The 24007-nt window shown below is 43.8% G+C and overlaps 1 protein-coding gene across 2 annotated transcripts in view; it reads right to left on the bottom strand.

Moving 5' to 3' along the window:
- CPVL (carboxypeptidase vitellogenic like) overlaps positions 1-24007 on the bottom strand; it is a 126076-nt gene that overhangs the window by 71461 nt on the left and 30608 nt on the right. For both annotated transcript variants that reach the window (XM_026508474.4, XM_057304487.1), the window contains 4 exons: positions 11246-11360; positions 10205-10263; positions 8493-8572; positions 3085-3151 (listed from right to left, as the gene is read on the bottom strand). In XM_026508474.4, coding sequence (XP_026364259.2) covers positions 3085-3151; positions 8493-8572; positions 10205-10263; positions 11246-11360 — 321 coding nt within the window. The remainder of the gene's footprint in view (positions 1-3084; positions 3152-8492; positions 8573-10204; positions 10264-11245; positions 11361-24007) is intronic.

A 24007-nucleotide genomic window follows, 5' to 3' on the forward strand; every position in this document is an offset into this window, starting at 1 on the left:
CTGGTATCATCACTGGGACCTTCCCTCATCTTCACTCATCTCCCACTCTTAGACCTTGTGATTCAGAAGGTGAGGGTCCCCCTATGATCCTGCCCCTCCAGAGCATCGGGGTGGACCTCAGGCACCATTATCGCCAACCTGCTTGTCTATCCCATTGACCCCAGTTATTAGTTCTAGAACAGGCATGGGATCCAAATGGATCACACGAGATTCAGGAATATGGGTGGAATTATTGGGAAAGAAAAGTTGAGCTGATAGGCTATACCTAGAGCTCTGGAGTGGGGTGGAGGGGCAAGGATACCAGTGAAAAAAATGTAGCTTAGAATGAAACCAGTGACATGCAAAGCCAAGTGAATAGATCAAGAAAGAATAAGAGACAAATTCCTGGTGACAATGTTTGAGCACCTAGACCCAGCCGTGAATCAACTCATCTCCTGTTTTACTCAAGCCATTCTGAATAGGGTTTATGTCAGTTATAAGCAAAACAGCCTTGACTAACGCATCCCCCCTCATAATTCAAAATCCAGTTTAATTGTCACTTTGTCTTCTGTTTGGCCTTTCCTGAGGATCCCACACTGAGAGGTAGCTATCTGTACTCTCCTCGTGCTATTTGTCTTTATTGCTACTTCTCTAATTGTACTTTTGTTCCGTATTGTATTTATTGCCAGGCTTTCAGATTTAGGGTAGAGCTAATGTCTTATTAATCACTGAATTTCCAATACTTGTCCAATGCCTCAGACACAGTAGTCACTCAAAACATGTGTGTTGAATTGAATTGAATTTGATTCTAACTACTCTTTCAGTGAACACTGCCCCTTCAACGAGTTCCCATTACACTTGGAATAGAGTCCAAACCCTACCATGGAATTACATGATCTGCCTGCCTCTCCCATCTCAGATCCTTCTACAGTGGCTTTGTGCTTTTCCACGAGCACACCAAGTCTGTCCCCAACTCAGTCTTTGCGTTTGCTATTCCTCCTTCCAAGAAAGCTCTTCTCCAAGATAACTGTAACTATAGCTCTACTCCCTCCCTCCTTCTGCTACATGTGCTCCACCCCACTGTCTCCGTATCAGAGAGCCTTCCTCTGACAATCACAATCGCACCTCCACCACTCTGCAACCCTCTCACCCGCTTTATCTTTTTTCATGACCTTTATCACTGCCTGATGTATAGTACATTTCTATTTCTTCATTTATCACTGTCTTCACCTCTACAATGTATGAAGGCAGGAAATTGTTTTGTTTTGTTCACGATTGTATACCTAGCACCTAGGGATTCTTGTGCTCTCAAAATATTGGCTGCTATCCATTTTTAAAATAACCTTACATTTAAATGGATGAAAAAAAAGCAAACCCTAAAACTGAAGTCAACCTATGCAAGTGAAACTAACAGTATATTAAATTTTAATCACACTAGGGAAAAAAAAGAATTAATTCTTATAACTTTCAAACATGGTACTTTTAAACCTATAGTGAAAAATAGTCTAAGGATAAAAGTAATTATAGCAAAAAATTTGAAAGTAACTTGGAGGTTTCCTTGTTGGTAGTGGGACTGATGTAGTGATCTAAAATCATTTTGCACATACTGTAGGATTCAGCCAAGAGGTAAATACACTGATGCTGTTGGGAAACATGGTCCAAAATGTGGGAAAAGGGGTATACAAACGCAGAATGGGGAAAGGAAAAGAGAAAAAAAAGGAAAATGAATTAAAATTATGTGTATCAGTATGAAGTCATTCTGTTCCCCAGTTCTGCCTACAGAGAAAGTCGAAAAGAAATGGCATCCCAGTAGCAATGAACACACTTAGTGCTCAGATCTTGGTTTTTTAAATACCCTCCCCTATTAAAAGGAGCCAGAGTTCCTTGAAGAAATGACTGATTCCAGGGCTAGGGCAGAGAAAGTAGAGGACAATCCTAGACCATAGATTTGTGCCAAAAAGCAAGGAAATGTTCAAAGACTAATTGGGACCTATCAAAAAAGACACAATAGCCAGCTTGAAGGGGCTCATTCTGACCAAGTATGGAAAATACGAACGTCAAAAATAATAATAATGGCAAAAAATGTTAACACGTTAAACAGAAATAACAAACCAAGAGTCCACAGTGATATTTTAAAAAGTAAATAATAGAGACGAGGAGGAGGGAAAGATCTTCTCTATAGAAGAATATCAGTTGATATCTATAGGATGATAGATCCCCCCAAATCACCATTTTTTGACCCCCAATGGAATAACTGATCCAGACAGGAATCATCAATGAATGCTAAAACTACTGGGTGACAGATCTGGGGGGAACAGATTTTCACACGGTCTCACATTATTTATTAATTTCTAAAGGAAAAGGGTACCTTTCCAATGGTGAGATCTGGCAGGGACCACCTGGACCAAGTGATCAAGTTTAGCATCGCCATAATGAGACAAACAGATATTATGTGCCTCCTGATGTGATACGATAGAAGTACAACGTCATCTGTGTAACGTGCTTGCCAAAATGTTCTCACTGAATCTAAGCATTGAGGAAAGAATCAGACGAATTCAGAAAATGAGAGATTCTACAGGGCACCTGGCCTGGACTCTTCAAAATCATCATCGTGAATGACAACAACAAAAAAAGCAGGGGACCGGGGTGCCTGGGTGGCTCAGTAGGTTAAGCGTCTGCCTTTGGCTCAGGTCACAATCCCAGGGTCCTGGGATGGGGCCCCGAGTCTGGCTCCCTGTTCAGGGAGGAGTTTGCTCTCCCTCTCTCTCTGTCCATCCCCCTACTGTCGCTCTCGCTCTCTCTCAAATAAATAAATAAATAAATAAATAAATAAATAAATAAAATCTTTTAAAAAAGGCAGGGGACTGAGACCTAACAACCCACTGTGATATACAAAGCTTTAGGGAGCCCTGGATTTATAATAAAAAATGTGATGGAAAACCTTTGGGGAATAAATAGAATATTTTGAATATGGGCTGAATTAATATTAATATACGTTTGTGTGTGTGTGTGTGTTTACAGACTGAGTGCATGAATCACAATGTCATGACATATTTCAGTCCTGATGATGTTGGAAGCACACAAGAAAACATGATTTCAACTTACCTCCCCAGTGGCATAAAAGTCATTGTCTTTATATTCAGGAAACAACAGGAAAAACTGAACTAATGCACTGCAAAGAGAACAGCAATAAAAAACATCACATGGCATCAGAAGAGCTTAATGCTACGCCACCAAATCTAACCCCCTGACAATAGGTTTCACATTTGAAGTAGGACACTATTAGGCTGGGAGCTCCGGTAGGCATTATAGTCAAAGTGTCATGTACGTGACAAACCATTCCATGGTTATGAAATAACTGTGGGCTTACTTTACCCATAAAGGCGAGTCAACACCTTGGGCAAGTTTCCAAATCTCTGGGTTACCAACCTGGACCATCTAGCCTTTGAAGGGAGCCTTGAGCAAGGTGATATGGGCTCTCATCTATTATTAGAGCAATTCTTGGTGGAAGTTCCACCATTAACCTGGGTTTGTGGTGAAGTAATGAAGTAACAAGAATCTTACTGGCTTACCAACCTCTTCCTATGGGGGAACCCTGAACATTTCTAATGGGATTCCCCAAATTTCAGCATTTTAATAACCCGAGAACAAAAAAAGCTGTAAAATGGTCACAGTCTACAAGTAACTGTCCAGTGGCATCTAGGCTCAAAAAAATCATACTTACTAAAGATCACCAATAGCCACTTCAATGAAGTAGATTTAAACAGACTCAAGAAATTATTTCATAATAAGCAAGAAAAGGGTAGATGATTGAATGATTCTCTACTGGACCCAAATCTTTCAAAAAGGAAACAAAACTTGTGAAAGTCAGAAGCTCTATGAGTGTGTTGACCTAGATTGCATTGTCTGAGAAGCTGGGCAGCATTTTTGTTCCAGCTTCCTGCTGAGGGACTGAAAGCCATGAACTATCCAGCGAAGATGAAAGGCAAGGAGGCCCTGCAAAACCAGGAGGAGGAGAAAGTTCAAGGGTTACAGGGAGGCAAAACTGGGGCATTACAATCGCCGCGATCCCGGCTGTACTTAATTTTCAAAGGCTCCATAAAAATCCACCCTTAAAGACCACTGTAGAGCTGTGGTGTATTTCTGTATTTATTATTTATAGTAACTAAAGTCTTTGTACAGCTAAATCTGGGAAGCTGCACTATATAGCTTCCATGTTTGTGCTGGCAATGAGCTGGCTTTAGTGTGGAGATAAAAATAGGAGTTTATTTTCCACCCTTCCCTCGCCAGCCTTCAGTCTAAAAACTACTCTGTCTCTCTTCCTGCTAGTTGGAATGGCAACAGACAATTTAATATAGTAAATCTCAGTTAAGCCTTTTGCTTTAGCTTAAAGCTTATTTCCTTGGAGAATCTGTTAAAGTTGTCAGGGTTGCCAGCCTTAGCAAATAAAACTATAAGATGTCCAATTAAACTTGAATTTCAGATAAACAACAAATAAGGTTTTAGTGTAACTGTGACCCAAATATTGCATGGGACATACTTAGAGTAAAAACATTATTCATTATTTATCTGAAGTTTACATTTAACTGGGCATTCTGTATTTCATCTGGCAGCCTTAGTTCAAGGAGCTAACCTCTCAGGTTGCTTTTAGCTTGAAAATGTCAGGATTTTCTATCTGACGTTTCCAAGGCAAGGCCTCCCCTTGAGGAAGTTATAGTTTTAATTTCATAAGAAGATCAGAACAAACATTCGGCTAATCATAGCAAGCCCTTGGTAGGCCTTTCTTACATGGGAGAGAAGCATGAAAAAATTAAATTTAATAAGTTGGATTTACATATGCCATTTGCTTGTTTAACTGTTTTACTACACTGTGTGTAATTCTTATTCCATGGTGAGGGTTTGCTTAGATATATAATCTAGAACCATGCCTACATAAAGTTTCAAATTTTAGAAGCAGAATTGCTAAAATCGAGGGGCGACTGGGTGGCGCAGTCGTTAAGCGTCTGCCTTCGGCTCAGGGCGTGATCCCGGCGTTCTGGGATCGAGCCCCACATCAGGCTCCTCTGCTGGGAGCCTGCTTCTTCCTCTCCCACTCCCCCTGCCTGTGTTCCCTCTCTCGCTGGCTATCTTGCTCTCTGTCAAATAAATAAATAAAATCTTAAAAAAAAAAAAAAAGAATTGCTAAAATCGAGAATACATAATGTATGTGTGTGTGTGCGCACGTGTGTGTGCGCATGTGTGTGTACACGCGTGCACGCCACACATTTATTCAGGCCCAAGAGCTAGATGTCCCAGGAAGCAGGCCTCTGTGCCAAATGATTCTACCAGCAACCTTGCTAGCATTGTGCCAACGGCCTTGTCTACCAAGTTGAATTTTAGTCAAAGGCCACCTGGTGGCAGAAAGTTACGTTAAAGGACAACAGGAAGAAACCGAGCTTGCAAGGGACAATGACTAGGAAGAAATTCTTCCTCAGATAAATTTTGCAAAAAGGGAAGTTGGTGGGTTCGGGGCCCAGAAGGTAGACGGAAATGACAATGCACTAACGAGGCTGGTGAGTTCTAATGGAGTCAGAGGTATAATAAATATGAGATGTTCAAAAGAATCAAGGTTAAGATAATCTAAACTAAAGTTCCATACCAACACAAGCTAAACAAGGGGCATCTTTAGTCACTACAGTGGGACTGAAATACACGCAGTGATAAGAAGCTTGGCCATTCTGTTCTGTGGCGGCCTGCGGGCAGCTGTCCTCCCACACCTAGTGCGGCTGGGCCCTGATCCGCTCTGCTCGTGCCAATCACGCAGCGTTCTCATTTCATATATGAAATCTGGGTCATAGTCATTGGTATGAAGCGTTGTTTAGCAATTGATATTATTTCCTATACAAACGAACAGGTGGAAAAGAACGATACTATCATTTCCATCCGCTGCTAGGAACCTAACTTCAGGCATGCCCCTCGATGGTAAGCACCAGAATGAGGACTATGGGGCTGGTTGACGACTGTCACCTGCACCAGGAGCAGTGTCTGGCATACAGCAGACAATCGATAAACAGTGGCAGAAAGAGCATGGTACCAGATGCTATACTCCAAATCAGTTAATAAATTCATTATTCTTTAGTACCTTTATTATTATTGTTATTATTATTATTATTTTTTTCTTACCCAAACCAAGGGGCATTGTGGCTCAATAGCATGTTCCAAATACCAAAAAAAAAATCGAATATCTAAACATGTTGTTAGTAAAAAAAAGCTTTACTTCCAGACACAAAGAAAAGCAGCCTAAGTGTGAATGTCAAATGTTTCTTTAGTAGGAGTCTACTTCTTATAGCCAGGGACTATTAATAGTCAAAAGGAATGGGATTTTCAGGGGGAAAAAAAAAAGATGGTTTTCAAAGGGAGAAAAAGAAGGTCCACTCTTTAAACCTGTAGTAAACCATTTATAGGTTTCAAAGCGACCTTCTTATTCCAAACACCCATCTGGAGAGCTGGAGAGAAGAATGTAGTCACAAAGGGAAACAAATAGTATAAACTATAAAGGAAACAGCTGAAATCAGTTTTCTGCACTACCCTTGATTAGCTATTTTCCAGTTCTAAGAGCCTGAAGCAAAAAGAACTGAAACAGCTATAAACAATGGATGCTTTGAAATAGGTTCTCTTTACATGTCATGCAAGAGGAGATGTACCACATGTCAGCAGTAAATATGCACACGGAGGGTCAACGGGAAGTGGGGACCATCTTTGGGGGAGGGGAAGAGAGACAGAAAAGGAATGGCAGGGTTGCAAGCTCTGGCTTGGAAGGGACGGATGCATTTCTTCGCTACAGAACCTCCGCCCTCTGGGTGTTTGCTAGTTCAACAACTGAGCTTGTTTAGATGGAAACCAAAAGAGGGTCAGCGGGGGTGGGGAGGAATGGGGGGGGAGAAGGTTTCCTATCATCTGTAAAATGAGAACACACAGTCACTGCTCATGGTGTTTGAGTAAACCTGTAAGGACCGCCATCACGACCTGTCTCTATAAGGAAAGAGGAGGGGCCTGAGCTAGGGGCAGAGGAGGGGGAACCCTTGTGGAAATCTGGCTAACGTGCTGCCAGGACCCACTGTACCTGGAAGCGAAAGTATGGGGTCCTAGCCCTCCCCCCGGAAACTGAATGGAAGTGTTAAAATAACGGGACATAGGACAAATGAAAGTGTCGAAAACAGCCACCATATTGTTTTCTGGGTCAACAAGAAAGAGAGAGGGAAATATCTTCGAAGAAAGGTCAAGTTCCTCCTTCCTCTGTCCCCCAGCCATTTGCCTTAGGGAGAAAGAAAAATAAGATGGAAAACTTTTGTCAGAGATCAAAAAACTCTGACTTCTAGATTTACTTTCACTTCAGGGATTGATTGGGTTTGCTCACCATGCAGAATGAGTGTTTGGTGCAAGTGGGGAGTAGGGGAGCTGGTTAACTCTTTCTAGCCACTAGGATTCTTTTAGTAAATGATTATAATGCATAAAGTGGTGTCCTAGTGATCTGAAAGAATTCAGGACTTGATCTCTAGTAATAATTTACAGACTGGAAAATTGTGACCAAATAAGAACGGTCACTTACTTTAAAAAAAAAGTACTAAAAATAGCTACAACGAATGTGAGTAAGAAAGAGAAGAAATTATATGTACACTTTTTGAGCAGGCTTATAACTTTACATTTTCCTTCCATTTTTTTCTTCTTTTTAGTAAAAGAATAATTTTGTAAGTTGAAGGAAAAAAAGTAAGAGGCTAGCTAGCAAGCTGAGCTTTCAGCCTGGGAGTCATGAAGGAGAAGCAAGCGGGGGGGGGGGGGGTGGACTGCATTTGAAGGTCTCAGAGAGAAAGAAGAGAAACAAGCAAGCATCTAAGAAGATGTTGTTTCCAGGCAAATGCAAAGTTAAAATGCAATGCTGAAAAGCAAGCAAAAATTCTCCCAGGCATCTGGCTGAAAGGTCTGAAAATAATTTTGGTTGAATAATTTTGCTGTTGCTATTGTTTCTTAAAGGCTAGTTTTACAAAATTACAATCAGGCCTCAGGATTCCAGCCTCCCTTGTCATTTTCTCTGCTGGCCATTTTCACAATTATCAGTGATAAGGTAACGAAGTGGAAAATAGACCGTGTGCGCGCATGTGCATGGATGTGAACTCCTTATGTGGAAGCATTCTTTTTTTTTTTTTTTAATTTTATTTATTTATTCGACAGAGATAGAGACAGCCAGCGAGAGGGGGAACACAAGCAGGGGAGTGGGAGAGGAAGAAGCAGGCTTCCAGCGGAGGAGCCCGATGTGGGGCTCGATCCCAGATCACCAGGATCACGCCCTGAGCCGAAGGCAGACACTTAACCGCTCTGCCACCCAGGCGCCCCTATGTGGAAGTATTCTTAAAATGTCTTTGAGAATTAGACCACAAGGACCAATCAGTAATACTCACACTATTGGATGAATTTCCCTATTGAAATAGAAAAATGTTTGGCCTGAAGAAGGCCAAGAGGGAGCCAGGGCCTTTTACCTGTATAAATTCCGTGCCACATCATCCTCGTTGACAGCATATCCCTGGGGGTCGTCGGTAAAACTGAAGCCTGTGCCCACCTGAAGGTGAAATAAATAAGCAGGTGTAAACAGAGAGAAGCACATGCCTCAGAGCCCTCCAGGAGATACCACACTGGAAGGAAATCAACCTGATTCCACAGGCCCAGCCTCTGACCTCGGATTTGTGCCTCTACCCCATGTACATTTAGCCATTGTCCCCGGTGGATGCTGCATTTCACCGTTTTCCTCTCCCCTCCTCCAAGCCCAAATAAAATATCAGCGCGGGGTGCCTGGGTGGCTCAGTCAGCTGAGCGTCCAACTCTTGGTTTCGGCTCAGATTGTGATCTCGGGGTCGTGAGATCGAGCCCTGTACTCAGGCTCTGCGCTCAGTGCAGAGTCTGCTTGGGATGCTCTCTCTTCCCCTCCCTCTGCCCCTCCAAACCCCTTGTGCTGCCTTTCTCTCTCAAACAACAAACAACAAACAAACCAACAAACCCCACACAAATCTCTGCTCTGGGGTCAGTGGCTGAGCTGTCCTGATTCTACCATGGGGACCCTGCCAGATGTTGACTTAAGGGGGAGGAATTCACCTTTCCTGGCCCCCATTACAGTATCAAAAGACCCAAAGTTGTCCCCTGTCTGAAGCCTGGAGAGTGCACTGCTCTGTCCTGACAAGAAGGAACTCTCTAGGCTGGAGATAAAAGAGTGTGTGTGTGTGTGGGGGGGGTTGTTTTGATTTTTCATTTGTGAGAAATATGGCCACTAAGCCCCTTCACCTTCAGTAGGTAGGTTTTAAAATAAAGATTAGTTTTAAACTAATATTTCCTTATACCTAGAAGTTCCTAGACAACTAAGCTGTAAAATTAAGAAGAAGCTACCACCGATTCTGTGTCAATAATTTGTCTAAGAGACGCACCACAACTACATCTAAGCATTTTTGTTTTTGTTTTCCCCAACACACAAGGGGACAGGACATTTCATTCAACTTAGGCAGCATAAATATGCAGTTATAGTCTAGGAAAGAGGATGGTGGACAAAACTTGGTGCAAAAGTGGGGGGAAATGGGTATGCGGGACTCCTTTTTCTCCCTATTTATCTGTTCTCTCTTTGAACCATCTGGGAAGTGGGAGATATCAGAGAAATTCGTTAGGGGGTACAGATACTCTTGCAGTAGAAGCTGACCCTAAAGTTACTCCCCTATTTTGATGTTTATTGGACTCAATTTCAGAAGAACTTCCCAAGGAGAATTCCACTTCTTGTTCTGAGATGAGACACACTGTGATAAATGAGGGAGACCAGTTCTGACTTTTTAAATCTAGAACTCTGTTAGAAAGATTAGGAATTCTAATACTATATAATAACCCATGATGTGGGGAAGCCATATCATCAGCGGAAAGAAACTAATTCCTTATCTTGGCTGGTATAATGCACTGACCAGGATATTTCATAAGATTAAAAATGAGAGAAGGAGAGAAGATAGCAAGCAAAATTCCCAAACTCGGATTTAATGATACATGTTAGGAAAAACTAAATCTCAAATGTGTTTTTTAATAGATTAAATTCTATTTTAAAAAGCAAAAAACCCCTAAATCTCTATTTCCTTTCCCTCCCCATTTCCTAAATGTACTTTATAAAAAGAAAAAAGATAAGAGAGGCCCACACTGACATTTCATAAGACAGTCAGATACTCACTGGATTATCAATGTAAAGCATGGAAAGTGTGGTGGTCCAAGAAAAGTCTCTGGGACGCACTAGCAAAACAGAGAAGAGGTTTGAGACTGGGTCTTTAACAAAACATCCCACCTAGGGCCCAGCTTTGCTCAGGAGCCCAACAAGCCCACCTGTCCCCACCCTATCAATCAACTCCCGGTGTCCCTTTGACATTGCTTCCTACTCTCACAGTAGGGAATAAACACCAGCACCTTTTCCTTCTTTTGTCCTCTCCTTTACTTTTCCTGGACCTAGAGGCTTTCTACATCTAGGATGACGTTTGGAAACAAGATCCCATGCAACTGGTTCAATGGAAAAAACTCATCCGCCACCTATAGGATAAACCCATCTGTCTGATCCAATCAACCCTTCTTAACGTCTGATCCTTCTGAATCCTCTTCCTCCCAACCAATGCCAAAGAGAACAACTCCAACAGATTTGGCAGACATGCTTTTACACCTGAGTCACAGAATGGTTCACCCTCCAAATTCTGACCCAGGGAAAGTAAACAATCTCCCCCACTCCCCAAAAATGAGATGGAGGTAAACCGGGGTGACAGCCAGATGTGCCTCCTCCACTCCTTCCTCTGCCCCCGCCCCCACCCGCGGCATCCTGCTTCCAGGATATCTGATCATTTATGCGACTGAACCATACAGTGTTCAGTTTGTGTGAATAATTAGGGGTATAATTCCACCCATTAGTCTCATGCAAAAGAGCTTGCCCAAAGAGTAATAGATACCAACTGTTTTCATAAGCCCAGATTGCTTGAGTCAGCAGCAGACTGCAAGAAAATAGCTTAGAAACTTTCACCTGAATTTCAAGGGAGAATGCAGCCCAGCCAGGACACTCACCCTGGTGGCTCCTCCTTCTTGGACATTCATCGCCAGAGAGCTATGTCTTTATCATCTAAAACTATTACGTTATTCCTTGTGGTTCCATATACACTTTCATTTTTTCTTGGAGTAGATATAAGGTTCAGGTGAAAACTTCTCCATAGGAAAATAGAGTCCAAGCAATACTTACGCGTCATGTTACTTGTGACAAAATAAGGTCCGTGTTCCACAAAGAGTCCAAACATGGATGAACCTCCAGGCCCTCCCTGCAGCCAGAGGACCACTGGAGCAACCGTGGGGTCTACCTAAAGGGGACAAAGAAGCCAGTGACCACACACTGTCCTAAGCAGAAGAATACGCTCAAGCAACCTTATTCAGATGCCGCGTCGTTCACCGCCTCAACTTCATCTCCCAAAGCCTTCCCAGACCCCAGTGACCGCTCTCCATTACAAGCCAAGGGCTGGTTATCTCTTGCCTTGAATTACTATTTGCATCATAATACCAGTATCTATCTTGCTCAGTGCAGTCTTTTCCTGCCCATAGCCAGAAAACCAGCTGAATATAGAAGTTTTGCCTCTGTATGCCCCTAGAAACCCAGTATACTGCCTAGGGCACAGTTATTATTATTATTTTTTTAGCTGTTTAAACTTGCATTTGACCAACACATTCCCATAGAGGCACAGCAAAGAATCCATCCTCCTCAGTGACAGTCTGCCCTCTTCACTGGGAGCCCAAACAGCCTTTCTGATTTGATTCACTAAGAGGGTGTTGTTCACAAGAGGGGCAGCCACTTCATTCAACACGAGGGAACTGAGAAGCGCACAGGCCTGGAGTGGTTTAGCCGGTGCAAACAACAGCAACAAAACCCCAAGCAAGGCACAAATTGATTGAGGAGACAGGGAAGAGGTAAGTAAGAAAAGGTCACTGGCAGGGTTGGGAGGACGAAAATGAGCTTCTGGCAGTAGAGTCAATACCATCAACCTCCGTGACAGAGGGTTCTTTACTTCTTTCTTATTTCTTTACATATTTGTTGAGCACCTCATATGTGTCAGGAACCATGCTGGAAGTAGTTACAGAGCAGGGCAGTGAGTGGGGAAAAAAAAAACCAAAACACTTGTTCTCTTCCAGCTTACGTTTTCATGGGAAATACAGATCATAAGTAAGTGAAGGGATAAACCCGATGATTAGAGTGTGGAAAGGAAATAAAGGTGATGTTAAGAGAGTGCGAGTAAGGGTGCGCCTGGGTGGCTCAGTCGGTGAAGCATCTGCCTTCGGCTCAGGTCATGATCCCAAGGTCCTGGGATCGAGCCCCACATGAGGCTCCTTGGCTCAGTGGGGAGTCTGCTTCTTTCTCTCCCTCTGCCTGCCTCTCCCGCCTGCTCGCACACTCTCTCTCTCTCTGACACATAAATAAAATCTTAAACAAAAAGAGTGGGTGAGGGCAGAAAAGAATAGTGCTTCCTTTAAACACAAGTAATTATGGAAGGACTCAGTGAGATCCTGAGCTGAATGAGACCTGAGTTCTAGAACCACCCAGCCATGAGAGGAGCCAGGGAATGAAGCCACAGACAGAGGGAAATGGGAGGGGAAAACCCTCACAAAAGAAAAGAGCTGGATGTGAGAGCAGTGAATGACAGGCCACCCAGCCCTAAGTGAATCCTCTAGAGCAATCTGGAAGGAGCTCAAAGTGGCTCCGGGGAGACTCACAGTTGGATGTGACAGTGAGCGCCCACTGGGGGTCATGCTCATTTTGATGTTCGGTCAACCAGGCTCAGCAAGCAAGGATCTCATTGCTTCAGCTCAGAATGAAATCCGGCAACCCCTTGCTTAACCCAGTCACAGTGTTTCATTCAAAGGTCTGAGTGGCCTGGCTGCGTCCCACGTGGATGATGTGCGAAGGCTGTGGGTGGAGGCAGACTGACTCAAGGGGAAGTGATCTAGGACAGCACCACCAAGAACCTGGAAAAGGAGCTGAGCACAGGGTTCTAATCGTGAGGACAGATGGGGAGAGGGATTTCTCTTCTCCAGTCACCAGAATCTGACATAGTCCTTTAGCAGCTTCAGAAAGGGGACAAGGGGGCCTTGCAGAAAGAGGGGTGGTGGTAAGAACAGCTGTAAGCTGGACAAGAGCCTCTCTTTAGGGGGTTACCTTGGGGTCCATTCTCCTGCATTGAGGAATTAAATGAGATAAAATTTGTAAAGCCCTTGGAACAATGCCTAATGTCTGAAAAAGGTATAATAAGTGTAAACAATTATTACAATTAAAGAAACAGGTAGAAAAGGTAGGAGCCCGGAGTCAGCCTGGGACCTCAGATCAGCAGGGCTCTAACTCTTAAGAGTTAGCCCGGAATAATGCAGAAGTCTGTGAACTCTTGCACCAAACTGGATTCAAATCTGGGCTTTACTATCTACTAGCTGTGTGGCTTTAAGCAAGTTGCCTAAGCTCTCTGAACCTCAGTTTCCTCATCTGTAAAATAGGGATCAACAATAGTACTTACGAAAAAAAATAATAGTACCTATGCCTTGTGGTTGATGGGAGGACTCAAATTAATCTTCAAAGTCTAGTGAGTGGCATAGAGTACGTGTTCTGCACACGTTAGCTATTGCTGTAATAAAGAAACACTCGGAATTTATAGATGGTTTTAAAGTAAACGATCTATAAATGAGAGAACAGGAAAAGTGGGTTGTTGGGAGTTTCTCCTTGCTCCTTTGGCTGATATCTTCCCTGGTCGGTTTTTCACTAGTTATGCCCCCTTGCCACAAGGGTTGCAAACGTCCATAAAGAATTCAAGAGACTTGTCTTATAAGTCGAAGCAGGAAATACTAAATTCAAAGACAACTTTCTAAGGCTGGTGCGGGGATGCAGGGTGAGCCCTGGATCGGTAGCCGCACAGAATCTGGTTCTACTTGACCACAAACTAGCTGTGTGACCCCGGCCCTCCGAGCCTTCCAGCCCAGTTTCCTTATCCATCAAATGGTAACAAGGCCTACTTCACAGGCATGAGAAAATGTATCATGAAATGATATTGCAGACTCTGCTGGGCTGAATAAATAGAACCAGCCCCGCCCTAACCTGCCTGGCCCGAACTGTGGGTGCTTTGTTTGAATCAGTGATTTTTAGCTCCCCTCAGACCCTCCAACTCGCTCTTCAATACCACTCACCTGGACCACCGTCCACTTGTATTCACCCAGCAGGGGAGCGTACAAGAGGAGGAGAAGAAATGGCTCCCAGTGGGAGCAGTTCTGGCCTCCCCAGGGATGTGAGATCCAGGGCATCTCCCCATTCCAGGGGACACCCAGCCCCCATTTCCTTCCTAATGTGCACAGGAGCTTCTAGAAGCCACGGTGTGCTACATGTGAGCCAGTGGTTCTCAACCTTGGCCACCTATTAAAACAGCTTTTTAAAAAATTGCTGCCTAGGCCCAAATCCCAGTGATTCCAACTCAACGGGTCAGGGGGTGAGGCGGACATGGATGTTTTTTAAAGCCCCGAAGTGGTTCTGATGTGGAGGTAGGGCTGAGAATCTGTGAGGACAAAGAAATTTGTCCTCTCCGGTGCCCAGGCCTTCTGGTCTCTGCCTTAGCCTCTCCTCGCTTTTCATGTCCCTTCCTGTGACCTGGCACAATGATGGAACTCGGGCTCTCAGAAAAATAGCCTGACCCTGAGAGGCCACCCTACAAAGTGAAGTCAAACACGACGGTGCCAAACATCTTTATTATGCAACTTTGAAGCACAGGACACTGCATTCTTGGAATGCTTCAATCATAAGAGATCGGCGTGCACACCTCCAACCTCAGCTGACCTTGCTCCTCAAACGTACTTTCCTGAAGGAGGTGAATGAGCTCAACAACCCTTGAGGAAGCCCGTTTTTAAAGAAAATGCCATGCACACATCCTTCTACTTGGATACGCCAACCAGCTTACGAACTAATGCTGCCCTTACCTGGAATGAAACACAGAAGCCAGACGCTGGGAAATAAAGGTTTATGTATTCAGTGCTAACATCCCGAGAGTTAGGTATACTAGAGCACGCAGACTTCTGTAACATGGCATGACACCCTGATGTCATACATATAATAATAATTACATCAACAATAAGGCATGCATCTATCATGTGATAATTCTCAGGGTGATCTATTAAGCTCTCAAGTGTGAGAATGCAGTCCTCTCTCACTCTCCACCCCCAACTCAGGAAAGAATAAAAGTAAATGAAGACCTCCTCAACAAAACCACATGGCAAAACTTAAGTTCAAATGAAATAAGAAACAGTTGCTCTAATTCCTTTACAGATTCACAAAGGCCAGGGCTTTTAGAGTATTTATTATTTTGAAACTATAATTCAAAAGTGTATGGAACAAGAGAATATGGGGATTTATTTTTCTCAAAAGTTTTAGAAATTTTCCTTAAAACTTATGATGTTATAAAGAAAGCACTTATTCTTAAATAATATTTTTTTTAAGGAGGTATTAAAAAAATCCCCCTCATCCCACCAATCATGATCCTTAGAAATGATCATGGAGATGTTTAATCTTCCAGATTTTTCTCTAACTCCCCCAACACATACATATATAAATATTTTGTAGATGTCATATATGCCATGTGTGAAATACCTTTTTTCCCCCGAAAATAAGACCAGGCTATATGTAATATTCTATATTTGCTATGGTCACTTCACATGTTCTGAAAATCTTTTCATAACAGTACCTATGATCATTTAACTAAACAGGATGGCATTCTGAATTTACCACAATGTATTAACACATTTAACATTCAACACTGACAGGCACCGTTCTAAGGTGGGGGATGCAGACCAGCTTCCGCTCATAGACAGGTAGGATACTTAAGTATCAGTTATTACCAGACTGCCTAGGTTTGAATTCCAACTACCTTATTTTACAGCTGTGTGACATTGGGCAAGTTGCTTAACTTCTCTGGGTCTTAGTGTCCTCTGCTTGAAAATAGTAATGCCTATCTTCTATGGCTGTGGTACAGATTCAAAGAGTTAATACATGCACAGCACTTAGAACAGTGCCTGGCCCATGTATTTAAACGTGAGCTCTGATTATTTCTCTGGTGAGGTGGGAAGATAGGTAATAAATAAGTAATTAAATAAGTGGGTGATATGAGAGAGCAGTGGAAAGCAATTAGATTGAATACTTAAAGAAGGCGTCTGGTGAGGGGCTAACGTTTGAGCTAAGACCTGAAAGACGAATGATCCCCTACTGATAAGCATTTATACATTTAATAAAAAGAAAGCAAAATCTCTGTTAATGACCTATCGGTCCGAGTGGTGTAGTAGGAACTGGAGACGAAGAAGGGACAAAGAAATTCTAAATATAAGAGAAAGGACACAAAGGAGTCATAAATATTTAAGGGAGAAATCTCTCTACCAACAGGAGAGTGTGGGCATACTGTAGGTCCCACAAACCTGCACCTTTTGTTGGTGAACAAGAAACCAGAAGCCCTTTGAATTCTTCTGGTGACCCCTGGTGGCCAATTCATGAACCTGGACACTCCTTCCTCAGGGTTTGCTGCATAATGAAAAGCCCAAAGGGAAGTAGGTTACATATTCAGTTTTTTAGAATCCCTACAGGCGGAAGTTTCACACTGCCCACATGAGCGCGTTTCAATGTGTATTCATAGTGACGGTGAACAAATCTACCCTCTGTCTTAACAGATCAGCATTCCAAGTAAGTGAAACTCCTTCATTTGGTTTGACTTTCCGTACATAAAAGGATTCTTAGAAACACCCAGTTTCTTCTTTTCTCCTTGCTTCTAAGTGAGCACAAAGGAATCTATGTGAACAGTAATGAAACCAAACCCTCCTGCCCTAGTGTTCCCCATGCGGACATGCCCTCCGTGGTTGGTGTCCCCTCACTGAGTCCTCCTTTTCACCCCGCTCCTCATCAAACCATACCCACCTTCTGTTCTGTCCTCCCAAGCCCTCCTCTGTATTTCCTGGTAGAGATAACTTTCTAGCCAGGCTTCACACGTATCACTGAGGCAGTGAGTTGGTGTACTGGGGGATGGGAGTGGCACTAAAGACTTGCCAATTTTGGTATTCTGAAGGAATTTGATTGCATTTTACCCAGTGGACGTATTGGAGTGACCCTAGGGAATCTTAGGTATCTCAGCAAGTATTATGGCAACATTGTCTGCCAATGCCCAGGGCCGGGTACATATTTGAGCCATCCCCTTCCTCCCACCCACCCCATAAGGAACATCATACTTTGTAAGAGAAAGCAGCAACTAAACCCCTAACAGACCCAAATTGATGGTACCGCTTAAGAAGAGAAATGCAATTAGTAAATTAATTAAAGCTCCCCTCACCCTTCTATATGCAGAGGTCGATCATTTGCTTGGTTTAAGTAATGTGTTCTGTCCTAATTGAAGTCATCAGTACCCCAAGTAAATGTCTTGAAATTCCCCCAAGTAGGTTTGAATGGACTCCCATTTTGCCACACAGATCCCAGTTCAGCTGACACTTCAGCTGCTACACGAATGGTTTAATCAAGGCAGGGTTTTGTTATTTAAAGCAATGGGTTTTGTGACTAGAATGGTTAACTAGTGAAGTAAGATTTCAGTTCTACACACACACACTCTCAACGCATATAAACAACTTGCTTAAGACATTATGTGCTTCTCGGAGGAGTTTTACTTAGTGGTTGGTGTTGACCTCTTGCTCTTCCTTTGCTGTGATTGTTGCCACTGTACCATCACATGGAAAACTAACTTCCTCAAACCTTTGTTCTGTTTTGAGGCCTCCTTACATCACTACCAAGCTTGCACCAACTCTCCTTGAGCTTTGAGTCATCTCATTCATCTGAGCCAACTTATACTCCACCAGAATCTTCCCTACCTTTCTCCTTCCTAACCTTTGTACTTGGCTCTCATTCCTTCATGATAGTTGTGGCTTTTCTGTTGGTGCCTCCTGCCAGAAAGGTGGAATTTAGAATGAAGGGGGGTGTGGGGTGGCTAGTAGAGAAGGGCCTGACTTTTGCATTCTTGATACAAAGAAATGGCTGAAAAAATTACTTTCTTCTCCATGTGAAATCAGGCACATAGAGGTTTCTGTGGTTCAAATACTTCTATGGATGGAATGATCTATAGTTTATCATTTTTAGCTACTTTCGTCTTGTTTCATCTCACCTACCTTCTATTCTTCCAGATCTCTGATGCCATAAGTACAATAACAGCAAAAAGAAGATAAACAGTGGAAGTCTGAAGACAAATGTCTATGACCTCCAAATCTTTGCTGTACGACTAATGGATCTGCAGCCTTCTGTGTTAGACATATTTTAAGAGATCTGTTCAGTCCACAAACGCTTCTCTAAGAACTGACTCTCCATTTACCAACAAAAAAGGTCCATTAGCCATGTTTATATGCCATGAAACTGCACCCTCAGCTTTAGCTGATTGGACCAAGAAAGAACACCTGACCCAAAGTGGGCCAGTCACATCTGCCCCTAGCTGAAGTGCTATTTGATCTCTGTCAATTGCAAGGTTCGAGGACAGGTAAAGGTGGAAACCGTAGGGTAGCCATCTTCTGCCAGATACCTGGAGAAACAAAGCATGTTGATCTGCCAGGACAGAAGAATGAAGCACGGATGAGTGATCCTGAGGTTTTGGACAGAATAAGGCTGAGATAAGGAAGACTGGTTGCCCCGGCTCCTGATGCCTTTCCAGTTGACTGCACTTTCTGCCCTTGATGTCTCTGGGCAGGAAAGAAGGATTTAGAATGGGTTGGCTAGGGGTGCCTGGGTGGCTCAGTCAGTTAAGTGTCTGACTCTTGATTTCAGCTGAGGTCATAATCTCAGGGTCATGAGTTCAAGCCCCATGTTGGGCTCCATGCTGGACGTGGAGCCTGCTTAAGATTCTTTCTCTTTCTCTCCTCTGCCCCCACCCGCCACCACACACACTCTCTCTCTCTCAAAAAAAAATTATATTAAAATAAATAAAAAATTAAGATAAAGAATGGGTTGGCTATATTAATTAGGGTCCAATCAGAAGACAGAAACCACATAATAATTTTAATTTTTAAATTTTCCCATTTTTAAATTTGTTATTTTTTTACATGAAAACATTCTGTTACACATTCCAGTGTGTGCTCTGGTCCCCATCCACCATGGGTATCACATCCACTCACTGCTGGGCATCTGCTTCCCTGTGAGCCACATCCTCAGTGTTGGCCAAATACCAGCATGCTGGATAGGCTTCCTGTGTCCACCATGGAACAGGGAAATTTTAAAGAAATATTCATTATAACAAGGGATAGCCATAAATATGTAAGGAGAACCCTAAAGCCTATGCTGAGGGAAAGTGCCCATGGATGGACAAACTCATATGGTAGGGATGGGGCTCTTCCCAAGGCTGTGGTCTAGACCTCACTGGAGAAGGGGTGATTGTACCCTCTGGGTGGCTGAGAAGTTCACTGGGTTGCCTGGCTCACTATTGGCCAACAATCCCTAAGCAAGTAGGAAAGGCCTCCAGGGAGAAGTGGTCTGTGTCTGGTGGGGGAGTCCACTTGTTTGAGGGCACAGTGTCCATATTGGGAGTGCTATAGGAAACTAGCCTTGGGTGCAGGGGGTCAAGGCTGGTGGGAGGGCTGCAGAGAAGTGGCTTAGGGAACCTAGGGAACTGGCTCACTGGAAAGTATGGGATGTACTGGGATGTATGGTGTTCATGTTGAAGAAGCTGCAGCCAGGTGGTCACTGGGTCGGAGCCAGGACTGTAAGCTTGCTGAGGGTCTTCGTGGTCTGGGAGCCCAGCGAGAGCAGGGCACTACTGGATGTCCCCACACATGCACTGCTGACAGACTGGACAGCAGGGCCAAGAGAAAGCAAAACACAGGACAAGGGAACAGGAAGAGAAGCCAACGTCCTCCTGCAATGTCCCTCCAGCACCCTCTACTGACAAAGCTTAATATCATGCTTGCTAACAGGAAAAAATGTTCATAGCTCTGGCATCTTGGAGCAAGTGAAAGGACAGAACTGGAGCTAGTTCTAGTGGTCAAAAGATATCACGGTCACAGCCTAAAAGTACATGAGAAGAGGCTATAGTCGTCATCTCATGCTGTATAACATGTATCCAAAACTTAGTGGCTTAAGACAACAGTAATCAATTATTCTCCCGTGCTTTCTGCGGGTCAGGAATTTGGGGCTGTCTGGCTGGACAGTTATGGCTCCGGGTGTCTCATGAAATTACAGTTAAGATATCAGCTGTGAGGGGCGCCTGGGTGGCACAGCGGTTAAGCGTCTGCCTTTGGCTCAGGGCGTGATCCCGGAGTTCTGGGATCGAGCCCCACGTCAGGCTCTTCCGCTATGAGCCTGCTTCTTCCTCTCCCACTCCCCCTGCTGTGTTCCCTCTCTCGCTGGCTGTCTCTCTCTCTGTCGAATAAATAAATAAAATCTTAAAAAAAAAAAAAAGATATCAGCCGTGACTGCAGTCCTCTGACTTGGGCTGGGTGAACATCATCCGACGTTGGTGCTGACTGGTGGGTGAGGACTCGCTTTCTCCCCATACAGGTTTACCCACAGGGTTGTTTTAGTGTCCTTCCAATGGCATCTGGCTTCCCTCAGGGTGAGTGATCCAAGAGACCAAGGCGGAAGTAGCACTGCCCTTGATAGTAGCCTTGGAAGTAAGCCACCCACCATCCCTTCTTCTATAGCGCATTGCTCACAAAGGCCGGCCTTGATTCAATATGGCAGGGGACTACACAGGAGCATGGCTACAGGAAACAGAGGTCACTCCTGGAGTCTGGGTACCTCACCCTATCCCAGCCTTGCCGACTCCTCAATATGACATTGATCTTCCTCAGTCACCAGATAGATATTCAGATTCCAGGAATCCCAGCCATTCCCCTTGGCCTGAGGAGCAAGATGGGGCCCACAGTAGAGGGGCCACAGGCCTACCTCTAAATGTCTCTGGTTTGGACTCCATTTGAGGCAAATAATCCAACAAATCCTCTGTATTCCTATATTCCTAAGACAAAGTCAAATATGGGGTATCTTTTCTCAGTGGGAAGAATTCTAATTATAAAAATAGTCATCTCTGTGCCTTTTTATCTTCTTAAATGTGGAAAACCCCAGGTTTGCGTTGTAATTTCTTTACCAAGTAGCAATTAAGCTACACTCTTCGCTGGGTTCAGTGACTTCCGTTTGGAACTGCCTCCTGTTTTTGGTCTTCTTTAATCTCCCACATGGCGACTGGTTTAGTTCTGCACAGTCTTTGTATTAATAACAGGAAAACTAATAATGATAAACATGATGATAATGAAATAATGGCAACAGAAGCTCTCCTTATTACATGTCAGGCGCCAGTCTAAGGCTTTCCCACATTCTCTCACTTGTCTCAAAACTGCTGTCAAGTAGGTATCCCGATCCTCACACTTGGCACATGCGAACCAAGGTTTTGTGCAAGCTTGACTAACTCAAGAGCTATCATGCTAATGACTGGAGTCTAGCACCTTCCATTGTCAGTTTTTCTCAGGATCAACATACAATGATCAAGAGCAAATATTTCTCGTCAGAGGCCTAGTTTTAAATTCACATTCTGCCAATTTCTAGTTGGGCAATTTGGAGCTAATTATTTAATCTCTGTAATCCTCTTCATCTATTAAACGAAGATAATAATTCCTTCTTCATGCGCTTATTGTAAGGATTAAAGAAGAAAATGCACAGCGCTTAGCACATAGTCAATGTTCAATTAACAGTCGTTAAAATTGTGACATGTTTATTGGCTTCATTATACTTTTTCTCCCGTGAAATAAAATGCCTATTATTTCTCTTGCACATTGCATTCCCACTGCACACCAATTTCCAGCTCTAGAATCCATTACACACTGATTTGTATACAATAACAGGGGAGTCTCACAGAAATAACAGGAAGACAAAACTAATCTGAGAAACAGCAACCCCCCCCAAAAAAATACTCGGAGGATATTACAACTGGGGCATCCTTCCTGGATCTCTTATTTTCTCTACCTTCAATTTTTGTAAAGGGTCATTTCTCTCCTGATGATAATATCCACTGCTTTCCTGTGACAGGCAACGAACTAATCTTTCTGCCGAACAAAAGGAACTCTTCCGCCGGCTGGGGCATCACCACTTCTCCTGCTTTCTCTTCTTCACCCACTCTGGCCTGTTTCATAATTTATAGCCCGACTGGCTTGGCAGGAATGGTTGCTCTGGGTCAGATGCCAGTCTGAGTGTGGGCTCCCCAGGTAAGGCGGGCTCAGGGCCATCTATCCTGGCTGCCACATGGTGATGCTTATCAGGGGTACCAGCTTCTCATCCTGCCTGTTTCTCCCCTGAAGCTGAGCCTGTCACTTCCAATAGAACACACTTGTTCAAGCATTTTCTTTCCTGTTGTGACGGCCTCGAGTTTAAGTCTTCTGGGATCACCTTAGAATGTGTTTCAGGCTATAGTCCAGGGCCCCAAAGAGCATAATCTGGCCAAGGGATGCGGAGGTAGGTCTTCATTAAATGAAGGTGGGGGGAACCCCAACAGCCCAGTCACTGTTTAATGCAGTGAGGGTTCGGATGTCAGTCTGGCAACCAGGAGAGGGGACAGAATCTCAGCCCATTTCCCTGACCGGCTTTCTAGTCCCGCTGCACCACCTATGTTCCAGAAGAAACTGTACCCCTGCTCAGAGGCAAGTGAAGAAAAGAAAGGACTGAGTCTTTGTTTTGTTTTCATTTGACCACTTCCCTCACCATTAATTCCTGTTTTCACAAATCTGGGTTATTACCATTGGAGATTCAACATGCAGAAGTCAGTGGGGGAACTTCCTCGTATTAGAAACAGCCACTAAAGCAGAAGAGAAAGTTGGAAATGGGGTGTCTCGGGACCAAGGGAGACAGAGAGCTCAGGGGAGATGGAGCCCCAGCAGGCCTTAAGGGAACACCAAGCAGGGTGAGGAAAGCTGACCCCCAGGCTATACTCCCCTCTTCAGGCCCACATGCCAGCCCTCACTCAGGTGGCTGCATGGGACAATACACCACCTCCATGTGTACCAGTTTAGCTGCAAGAGGTGTTTCTTTCTGGACAAAGGGGTGTGGATCACATTGGGTCCAGAAGCACTAACCACAGGACAGTGGTCTGTAGGCTGGAACCATGGTCTCTCAGTGTGGTCCACCTGGTAATTCTACAACTTGCTGGCCTCTCCCAGCTTACAAGTCAATTTCTGGGAAAATTTGGAGATAATTCTTAACTACAATAAACTGTGAGAATCACTGAGAGAGAACATACTAAGAATGATAAATCTAGGCAAATTTTTCAAGTACTTGGCACAGAGTAAGGGCCCCCCGCAAAGGTGTCCACGTCCAAATCCCCAGATCCTTTGAATAGGTTAAGCCACATGGTAACTGGGAATTAAGGTAGCTGATGGGATTTGGGCTGCTAGTCAACTGACCTTACAATATGGAGATTACCCTCGGCTATCCAGTAGGCCCAATGCAATCACAAGGGTCCTTAAATGTAAAAAAGGGCAACAGAAGACAAGAGTCAAAGAAGGTGATGTGACCACGCAGTACCGCCAGGGTGATGCAATGTTAGAAGGATTCAGCCTTCTCGCCATGCAGGCTGTGAAGACGGAGGAAGGAGCCATGAGGCAAGGAGTGTGAGAAGCTTCTAGAAAATGCAAAAGGCAAGGAAACAGATCCTCCCCGAGAGCCTCCAGGACCATAGATCTGCCGACACCTTAATTTTAGCTCAGTGAGGCCTATGTCAGACTTCTGACCTGCAGAACTCTGAAATAATAAGATTGTGTTGTTTAAACCACAGCAGCAATACAGAACTAATACAAAGGGGTTCATGACAAATGCTTACATTCAATGATACTAAAAGGTATGATATCAAAAATGTACATTCATAGTGTGGTTTCTGAAAGGCATTAAGTTTAAGGGATTTCCAAGACCACACACAAAAATATTTCCACCTGTTAGAATGAGGTC

This window comes from Ursus arctos, unplaced genomic scaffold (assembly GCF_023065955.2).
Source record: "Ursus arctos isolate Adak ecotype North America unplaced genomic scaffold, UrsArc2.0 scaffold_3, whole genome shotgun sequence".
NCBI classification, from domain to species: domain Eukaryota; kingdom Metazoa; phylum Chordata; class Mammalia; order Carnivora; family Ursidae; genus Ursus; species Ursus arctos.